At 43.8% G+C, this 10194-nt stretch overlaps 1 protein-coding gene across 3 annotated transcripts in view; it reads left to right on the top strand.

The window, feature by feature from the left end:
• Window positions 1–10194, top strand: part of CPLANE1 (ciliogenesis and planar polarity effector complex subunit 1) — a 93896-nt gene that overhangs the window by 34297 nt on the left and 49405 nt on the right. For all 3 annotated transcript variants that reach the window (XM_037063197.1, XM_037063196.1, XM_037063195.1), the window contains exons 22-27: window positions 2736–2874; window positions 3522–3631; window positions 3793–3951; window positions 4062–4170; window positions 5694–5985; window positions 7547–8453. In XM_037063197.1, coding sequence (XP_036919092.1) covers window positions 2736–2874; window positions 3522–3631; window positions 3793–3951; window positions 4062–4170; window positions 5694–5985; window positions 7547–8453 — 1716 coding nt within the window. The remainder of the gene's footprint in view (window positions 1–2735; window positions 2875–3521; window positions 3632–3792; window positions 3952–4061; window positions 4171–5693; window positions 5986–7546; window positions 8454–10194) is intronic.

The following is a 10194-nucleotide window of genomic DNA, read 5'->3' as shown; positions in this document are numbered from 1 at the left end:
TCTAAAACATTGTTCTTCTCCCAAAACGATGGGGATATTGGCACAAGTTGTCAGGATTAACTTGTTCAGGACTCTAGATATTAACCGAAGACTTGTAACCATCCAGAGAACATTTATCCAAGAACTTGAAAGTGTGGCTCATACCCATGGGAAAAAAGCAGTTGATAGAAACTGTCCCTGAGGAAGCTAAGATGTTGGACTGCCTAGACAAAGATTTTCATCAGCTGTCTTAAATATGTTTAATAAAGAAACCATTTCTAAAGAACTAAAGGGATGAATGAGAATGATGTCTCACTAAAAAGAGGATAGCAATAAAGAGGTAGAAATTCTTTTTTAATGAAGACCAAATAGAAATTCTGGAGTTGAAAAGTACAATACTTGAATTGTAAAGTTCACGAGCCGGGGCTCCACCGCAGATCAGAGCAAGCAGGAGAACCCGCACCCAGCAGGATGGGTCGGCTGAGAGTGTGCTGTCTGAGGAACAGGAGGGAACAGAGGATGGTGACTTGTGGGACACTGTCATGTACCACAGTATGCAAATGGGATCCCCAGAAGCAGAGGAGAGAAAGGGACAGAAAGAGACTTCAGAGAAATGATGGCCAAAAATGCCCCAAGTTGGATGAAAAACATCAACCCACACTTCCACGAGGCTCAAAGAACTCTAAGTAGGATCACCTTGGAGACCCATTCGTAGACACGTCGTAGTCAAAGTCAAGTTAAAAGCCAAAAACCAAAAGAAAATCTGGAGAGCAACAAGAGAAGCCACTCACCCTGCACACGGGATGAGATTAATGGCTTATTTCTCGTCAGAAATCATGGAGGCCAGTAGTAATCAGGAGTTAGGGGACAGTGGGTTTCCTTCTCATCCTGGACTCCCAGTCCACAGAGGCAACCACTGTACTTACGTGCCCTTCCGAAAATGTTATGCATATGAACATGAGCAATTTCACCAGCTCTCCCCAGGTCATAGATTCTCATTTGACATAATATTAACATGAGAAAATTAATGATGTATTTATGTACATTTTTAAAGCTTTTATTTACCAAAAGTACCTGGCTAAGTTTATTTAGGATGTAGACTGAGAAGTAAAAACTAAAATAAAAACAAAAACAAAAACAAACAAGAAAAGTCTGAGAACTGTCATAGCCAAAAGTTCAGAAGGAGGCATAGTGTCTAAATGGAATGTGGTGTCCTGGGTGGGATTATAGAATGCCAAAAAGACAGTAAGTAAAAACTATGGAAATCTGAATAACGTATGGTCGGTAGTTAATAATGTATCAATGTATTGGTCCATTAATTATAACAAAGGCACCATACTAATGTAAGCTGTGGATAATAGAGGGAAGTGGGTGGAAACACCCTGTACTACGATCTTTGCACTTTTTCTATAGAGCTGAAACTCTTTTTTAAAAATCTTTATTTAAAAACTATATAGAGAAAAAAAAACTGTATAGAACAACCACTTCCCTGGTAGAATAAAAAATAAGTCATGAAAACGTGGGACCAGTGTTTTATAAGACTTTTTGTTGTGGAAACTTAAAAATGTGAAGGTAAAAGGAATCTATCACCAGGTTTTAAGTTTCTTAGATATTGTTTCTTGGATATTGTTTCATCTTTTTCCCATTTGCTTTCTTTCCATGTGTATGTGTATGAGCACATGCATGTGTGTGTGTTTTCAGTGTTTTATTTTTTTAATATTTTTAATTTCAATTTACACGTGATGTTTCGTATTAGTTTCAGGTGCACAGTGCAGTGGCTGGGTGGTCTCATACTTTACAGAGTGGTCCCCCGTCTTCCTGGTGCCACCTGGCACCGCGCACAGTTGTGACTGTACCTCCCATGCTGGACTTTACACCCCGTGACTGTTTCGGAACAGCCAACTCGTGCTCCTCAACCCCTTCCCCTTATATCACTCTCAGTGGTTGTGACATGGGTCAGTGAGTGCGGATCAGTCCCACCCACTGTCACATGTGCCATCGGCCACCACCTTTCCCCTTAATTTGGCGTTTGCTGATGGTCCTTGCTAGAGCCCTTATTTTATTAGGAGTTGCCAAAAGGTGACTTTCTAATTCTGTCCTTGATGGGTTAGTTTTTCAAAACTTACGCATGTAGATCTACCTTTGTTTGTTTACATTTGATTTAAGCTACTACACATGGTTTTATTTTAGATGAAAGTTAAATTTATTTTTCTTATCATTTTTTGGAGAAAGGAAAAACATTCAATTAATTTTATACAACCATAACTGAGTGACAGGTAGGTAATTTGATTAAATCTTTTTTTTTCTTTCTTGAGATTGAACCTGGTGAATTTCAGAATTAAAATTGCGGGCCCTGGCTCGTGCGGCTCAGTGGATTGAGTGCCGGCCTGTGAACCAAAAGGTCGCTGGTTTAATTCCCAGTCAGGGCACGTGCCTGGGTCGCAGGCCAGGTCCCCAGTTGGGGGGTGTGTGAGAGGCAGCAGATCTCTCTTGCACATTGATGTTTTTCTTTCTCTTTCTCTCTCCCTTCCCTGTTCTCTAAAAATAAATAAATAAAATCTTTTAACAAATTGTGAGCCAGATTTCTGACACTGCAGCCGATTGATTGATTCCAGGGCTGTTTTCTTACGTCATATAGGAACTGCACTGCGCATCCCATTCTCCATGGTTTGTCTTCGCCTGCTGTCTGTTGCTTTCATTTCCTTAAAAACTGATCTATGCAACTGACACTGTATTCTGTCATTCTTTACTTTCAGATTCGAATGAAAGGGTCCCTTCCTTCACTGAGTCCTTTTCCTCAGTCATTACTTAATTACTGTATAGGAGGCGTAGCATTCTTTCGACCTGGAGCAGCTGGAGACAAGAAGCTTGATGAAGTTTCCATTAAAGCAATAGGTTTGTCCAAAGCAAACTGCTTGCTTAGAAATCAGGTCCTAACATTAGTAATGATATATTTTACATGTGATTTGGGGAAGTTTCCATACCCTGCTGGCAATGAACAGACTATGTATATTACCACCATGGAAAGATATCCAAGATACATTAGGGGAAGAAGAAAGAAAACAGCGTGATATGGTATTATGCATCTTTATGTATGTGTATTGCTTTCAATAAAAGAAATCGTTTGATATTGGAAATTGTTTTAGTATTGAATTTTTAAACTTACATGCTTATCTATAAGTGATTTTCCAAATAAATTAACTTACAGTATTAAATACAGCTGTTTGTATTGGCTTGAAAAGTATTCACAACATACTATAAAGTTTAAAGCAAGAAAACTGGTAAACACGTTTATTTATTCTTTAACAATATTTTTAGTATTTTTATGCAACTGACATGCACGAAATACTCTAGAATAACGTATGTAAAAATTCTGGAGGGTTTGCCATAACTTTTAGATCAGGTTTTGATAATGACCATATGCTTCTTTTACAATCAACTAAACGCATTTGTTTTGGAACAGTGACGAGCAGAGAGGTGGGGCTGTTCTGGCGGTGCGCGCTCTCATGCAGTCTCCTCTCCCGTTTGCATCCCTGGTCCAGGCTGCTTCCGGGAGCTCTGTGCTTTGTGTTGGATGCTGCACGTCCGGGATGAGTTATCCTACAGTTGCAGACAGTATCAGAAAGCAAGAGAAGATGCGGAGGGTAGGAAGGTAATTTGCCTTGTAAAAGAATAAAAAAAATGAACAAGGATTACTTGTGAAATTATCGCTTGATAGATTTTACTGTTCATAGTAAAAAAATTTTTTTGGAATTTATTCTGGTCTGCCTGTCTAAAGTGAACAGGAAGTGAATTTGTTCAACACCCGTTTAGGGTCTCCGAGTGGAGTTTGACTCTTGCGTGGTGGAGAGCTGCCTCCGTGCCGTGGAGTGGGCCTGCAGAATGCTGCCCTTCTCTCGGTTCTCTAATACCGAAGAACTCACTCAGGACCTGATTCTGAGCCTCATCGCGGAACTGCCACCCATCCGACAGGTGCTGTGGGGGGGCCGGTGTTCCCTAAGTCAGAATCGGAGACTTTAAAGGGTTTTATTTTGATTAAGAATGTTGCTACTCATACAACTCACTTTTGAATTTTTCTAAAGGTAGCAGAGATTTTTGTGAAAGCATTTCCCAATCCTGAGGACATAAGGGTTCCTTTAAGAGAAAAATACCACTCTCTCCAACAGAGACTCAGGCACTGTGTTGTGAAAGGTACCGTTGTTTCTTTACTATCTGGTAGAAAAACTGCTGAAGATTCTCATATTTTTGATGTATTGATTTTTAGAGAGAGAGGGAGGGAAACATTCATTCCACTTATTTATGCACTCATTGGTCGCTTCTTGCACGTGCCCTGGCTGGGGATCAAACCCGCAACCTTGGTGCGTGGGGATGGTGCTGTACCAACTGAGCTACCTGACCAGGGCTCCTCGTGTTTCGAAAGCGCTGCTTTCCTGGAGCTTGTGCATTTCCCCTCCCCTCCGAGATGGGTCTGAGGAAGCGGAGGGCCTTCCCATCGCGGGAAGGCGTCCCATGAAGCCCTGGCTTCCTGTCCTGGCTCTGTCATTTAGTAACTGAATTGCTCGGTCTCTCTGGGTCTCGTTCCCTTACTTGTGAATGACGATATTAACAGTGGCTTTGCAAATGTGTACTGAAAGGATTAAATGAGATAAAATGTATAGGATGAGCAGATGGTGCTTTGCACAATGTAGGTATTTTATTGAAAACTAGTATTCTTCCTTTCTCTTTGTGGTTATTTATGCTTCTAATTTTATCCTATGTGTTCCAGGTATCCTTGTGGAAATTATTTTTTATTGTGGTAAAATATACATAATATAAAATTTACCATTGTAAGTGTAGAGTTCAGTAGCATTAAGTACACTGACCATGTTGTGGAAGGTTTTAAAGAATTAGAATTACCCACATTTTAAGAACTACAGTGTAGTGTTTAAGTCTAGTTATGTCCTGTGGTTGTATATTATTTCATTAGTGTACTTATATTTGTGATTTATATTTTTCTTAAATATATTTTTGACATTGTCTAAATGTCTTGTTTATGTATTAATGTTTAAAATTTAATAAGCAGCCTCGAAAAACTGTCCTCCTTATTGTTTCCCATTAGTTGAAATTGGAAAGGTGTCCTTGTTTCTTCGGCTAAAATTATACTAATTTTTCTCTTATTTATCACTGTGGAATTAGAAAACATATTAGTGATTCTTTTTACAATCATTTTTCTGACTTTTGAGGTGGTTAAATTACGTCTTAATTTTTGTTTTCCAGGGTACACTTTTTATAGTCTGGGCTTTGTCCCTTTTATTCTTTTTCTAAAAAATGTTTAAAAGTTGATTTTAGAGAGGAAGGGGGTTGGACAGGGGCGGGAGGGCGGGGAGACAGCGGCCTCTGGTCCCACCCATCTGTGCATTCATCCGATTGACTCCTGCGTGCGCTCTGCCCAGGGATCCAGCCGTGGGGATGTTGCTCCAACCAGCTGAGCCACCGGCCAGGGCTGCCCCTTATGTTCGTTAGTGGACCTGCTCCAGGTTCTGCAGTTCTGCCTTAAAGCACAGACGAGCTTTCCAATGAATACTGACCGAAGCATGATCCGCAAGAATGGGGAAATAAAGCCTCCATTGTCGGTTAGATTTTATGTCCCCGGGAGGGGCCAGAATCGGGTCCCCTCATGGCTTGCGTTGGAGCAGCTCAGGGAACTGGAAGGCCTTTCATTCTTTTCCGCCTAGGTCCCCACACTGAGGAAGTGATGTCTGCCCTCATGCACTCCGTCGACAAAGTGAGGGTCAAAGCCCTAAGGCGTGTGCAGAGAAACATAGGTGCTTTTGAGACGAACATATGGGAACCAGCTGAGGAAGAACCGCCGCCGGCCGAGGGCGCAGGTTTGGACAGGGTTTCCCTGGGGACTAGTCTGAGCCAGAGCACACTCACCGACCTGGGCAGCTCTCTGGTGCACAGCGACGCAGATCCTGTCTCTGAAGCTCTGTTGGCGGAAGACAAAAGTAGGACACATTCTGAAAGGTACAGTGGGGATCTTTTAACAGCAAGCATCCACTTCCTTTGGGGAAAAAATGCTTTCAGTATGTTCAGGCAACCGATGAGCTGATTTCTCGTCCCAGCCACCTCACTGTCATACCAACAAAGGAAAGAAGCGCTCCCTGCCCCCTCCCACGGACTTTAGGAATGCGGAGTGAGACTGTGCACTGGAAAGTCTACTAAAACTGCTCCTGAGAGACGAAAGAGTTTTGCCCCCAGAAAGTATAAAATCAGATGGCTAGATTAAACCCTAGGGTTCCCTGGAAGACTTTTAATTCTTTAGTAAAAGTGAGACTTAAATAATTTAGGATTATTGAGTTAGCTATGTCATTTTTTTAAGTTTCCAGGGAAGGAAATTGCACATTCATTTTTGGAACTTGCCCATAAATTGAGAGAATTTGTTATTTAAACCCCTGTTACTGTGAGTTAAACAGATTTGTTCTTTATAATTCTAGTATCTGAAATGTAATTTATTCTTCTCTTGACTGAAAGGCTATATAATTGGCCATAATCTTGCTTAAGTGCGGTAATTCCATCCACTTCAAACATCTGCTTAAACCAATAAGTGGTGTGCTCGTTTCACCAAACAGCTTCTGTCTGGAACACCCTGGAGGCTGCTGTTGCGTATTTGTAATAAGGAGAGACACAGAGGTGGCGACTTTAGCCCAGGTGCCTAAGGAACCCTTTAATTCTCTTTTAGAGAACTAGGGATCTGTGTTCTGCCCAAAGGGCCATGTTGAGAGAGAACAGGTTTAAAAATAATTATGGTTGGCAGTTAATGGGCCTGCCCCACAGGTTTAATAGCAGTAGAAAGTGTTTTAAAAACCCCATGCTCTTTGTGGTAAGGAATCCGAGGGCAGTCCTGCTCACTCAGGCACATTGTACTGGTGCTGAGAAGGGTGGATGCGCGAGGGGAACGAGAACCCCACGCTGACGTGTGTTGGTGCCTTGTGGTTTTTATTGTATTTGTATTCTAGCCCATTAGGACTCCCCCCCGCCCAATAATATTCATGTTTTTTTTTAATCCTCACCTGAGGACATTTTTTCATTGCTTTTGGAGAGACAGGAATGGGGAGGGGGGAGAGGAAGAAAGATAAATCACAATGTGAAAGAGAAACATTGATCTGCTGCCTTCTGTGTGAGGCCTGTGGCAGGGGTTGAACCCACAACCTAAGTATGTGCCCTGCCTGGGGATTGAACCCATGGACTTTCAGTTCATGGGACAATGCTCCCACCAGCTGAGCCACACCGGCCAGGGCAACTTTCATGGTTTTTAACAGGGAAATTTCTGTGGGTACATTTTAATCTCTTGTGACACAAACTTTCCCTTTTAATATTAATGTGTGATATTTTTTAGATTTAGAATATTCAGATGGAGTGAACACTTAGAGATACATCCTTTAGTCCAACCCCCTGATTTGAAAGATAGGTAATCGAGGCATGAAAAAAAGATACGACTTAATCTGTAGAGAGAATTTTTATTGTCAAGAATTTTAGTGATTAAATGACCTTTAATATTGTCCTTTCTAATTCTGTTTTGTTATAGAAATGCTCCAAATCACATGGAATTTGCATTGATTGCCAAGCCCAATGATAAAAAGAAAATAGGTAATCAGAAAGAAAATCTTAACAGAAAAGAGGATCATGAAAAGTTATCACAAAATGCACTTCCTGTAATAGGCGTTTGGGAATTTGAACGGGACGATGATGAGTATATAAAGTTCCTTGACCTCTTCTTGAGTTACGTTCTTGAAAGAGACACAGGTGGTTCCAAGGACCCTGGCATCCCATTTCTAACCAGTTTTTCTGCACACCTTAGAGAACATGAACTGAACCCTCTGCTTTTTGATATACATACCACATTCAAAGGACGTCCGGGCAAACCCAGAAACCAGAACGTGTTCAGAGCCGGCTCCTGCTTTGCTGTTGCTCCGGAGCCGCGTGAGCCTGAACAGTCGGAAAGCCAGGCGCTTTCGGCTCCTGTAGTGGTCAGTCGAGGGGCCAGACCTTCTCTAGCGAACCCTTGGAGTGAAGTTAATAGAAGTGAAGGAAAGAGTGGATTGTTTGGTTTGAAACAAAAGTCAGTTTACAGAACGCAAGATGACAACACAGAGAAACCTGTAATCCAGACACTGATGAACTCTGTTCTTTGGACTCCCAAGTCCATTAAGAGGAGATGTATTTTCGAAGCAATTCAGTGCAGCGATATTCACCCTGCAGAGGAGCTCCCCCCAGTGCTGAGCAGCACCCCGGGCAGTCTGCGGAGGCTGCTGGAGTGGATGGTCCGGTGGGCCGACCGCAGGCTGCCCTGCACCACGCGCCTCCCTGGAGCACCCTGCGGGCGCAGCCCTGTCCTTCGCGTGAGGACCTCCACGGCCGCCATCCTTGCATCATTGTGGCTTTTGCAACAACCCTATCTTGCTACCTACAAGGCCAATAATGCCATTACTAAGGTAAGTCCTTATATTGTTTATTACTTATAAAGGAGAATTCTCTTTTTAGATTAAAACTATGTTTATATTTCCCCATCTGTTGAAGGATCACTAAGAAATGAAGTTGGTAAGATTGATTATAGTTTGTATTACACTTTTTCTTTTTTGCTTCGAGTGGTTCCTCTAATTTTAAAAAAAATTTATCTATTTTTAGAGGGGAAAGAAGGGAGAAAGAGAAACATCAATGTGTGGCTGCCTCTCATCCGCTCCCTACTGGGGACCTGGCCCTCAACCCAGGTCCCTGACTGGGAATCAAATCAGCAACCCTTCGGTTTGCAGGTCTGCACTCAATCCACTAAGGACAGGGCAAACACGCCAGCCAGGGCAAAATTTTAAAAGTAATTAATTAGAGTAAAAGTACTTCCATAGAGGCCTTTAGGTTTTGCAGTTTTGTGTCTGTTTATTAAAAAAGGAAAAAGAAGATTATTTTAAGTGCTATTACAAGATCTGTTTCTGGAGATTTATCTTGGTTTTTGTGTGTGTGTGGAACATAGTCCTTAGGCCCCTCATCTCCTTGACCTTGTGTTGGCTCCTGCATGTTAGATGAAACGGCACCTCTCCCGGGCTGGACAGGGTGGCCTTGTGTGGGAGAGGCACCTTGTCAGCCAGCCTGCCTTGGGCTTTTGGTTGTCCCTGAAACTTTGGTGATTGTCCAAGCCTCCTCCTTTGTTCTTAGTGGCTCCAAGGGTCTCTCAGTGTCCCATGGGGTGGGTGGGTCACATTTATCGCCTAGATGGAGGCCGATGGGAAGCCAGACCCTCAGTCGGCCTGAGTCAAAGTATGTCATGAAGGCCCTGCTGTGGAGGAACAGGAGGTGGGTGTCCGCCAGCTCTAGACACTGGGCCCGGGTCTGTAGCCACAGGGGTGCCCTTGCACCCAGTAGGAGCTGCTGCTTGGTGTGCGGCAGCTCTGTGGGCCTCCTGAAGGCGAGCCCTGCTGGCTCACAGAGCCAGGTGACCTGGAACCCGCCCCTCAGTCAGCAGTTGCAAAAGTGGGTGCCAGATGTGTGTGCAAACTTCTTCTAGGGGGATCCCGGCCACTTAGGGCAAGGCGGTGAAGGTGGGGCGGGGGGTGGCTCTCAGCTTTCCTGGTCCTGGGAAGGGTGCTAGCCAGCCCCTAGGTGTGTGCTAAATTAGAAGCCTGGCTCTTAGGCAGCAGCGTGCATAGCGTGCAGAGTGTGCAGGTGGACCCTTCCAGAAGAAGCAGGGGGGTGCCCCTGCCTGCCTCTCTGGGCTGAGCCCAGTGGGGAGAGCTGTGGCTATGCTCACGTACCTGCTAAACTGGCTTCTTGGTTTGCTGTGGTCCCACGGGGCTCGTGGATGTAAGCCTCCCTGACTTGCACAGCTAGGTGTTTTGAGGTCCCGTCCCTCAAATGGGAGTCTTAGAAGTCTGGGTGCTGCATGTGGGGTCCAAACCTTAACAAAGGTTGGAGAGAGAAGCAGGGACTGGGCCCTGTGTCTGGGGTGGGGTGCATGGTGCATGTATCTCAACCCTTCCTGCCCGTTTCAGTGTGGTCATTCTCTCAGTTGCCTGAGGTGTAGGAGAGCACTGTGTTGTGGGTTCTTCCAGCAGCAATTGCCGCGTGTGTGGTTGTACGTTTAGTGCGTCTGTAGGAGGGGAGCTCCGCAGCCTCTCTGTCACCTTGGTTAGCCTCCCCTTCCATATTCTCCTTCTGCATTTGTTCTAGTTGAAAGTACTTTCA

The sequence above is a fragment of the Sturnira hondurensis genome, unplaced genomic scaffold (assembly GCF_014824575.4).
Source record: "Sturnira hondurensis isolate 20B ecotype Veracruz unplaced genomic scaffold, ASM1482457v3 Scaffold0014384, whole genome shotgun sequence".
In the NCBI taxonomy this organism is placed as follows: domain Eukaryota; kingdom Metazoa; phylum Chordata; class Mammalia; order Chiroptera; family Phyllostomidae; genus Sturnira; species Sturnira hondurensis.
This window is presented reverse-complemented; position numbering and strand designations above follow the sequence as displayed.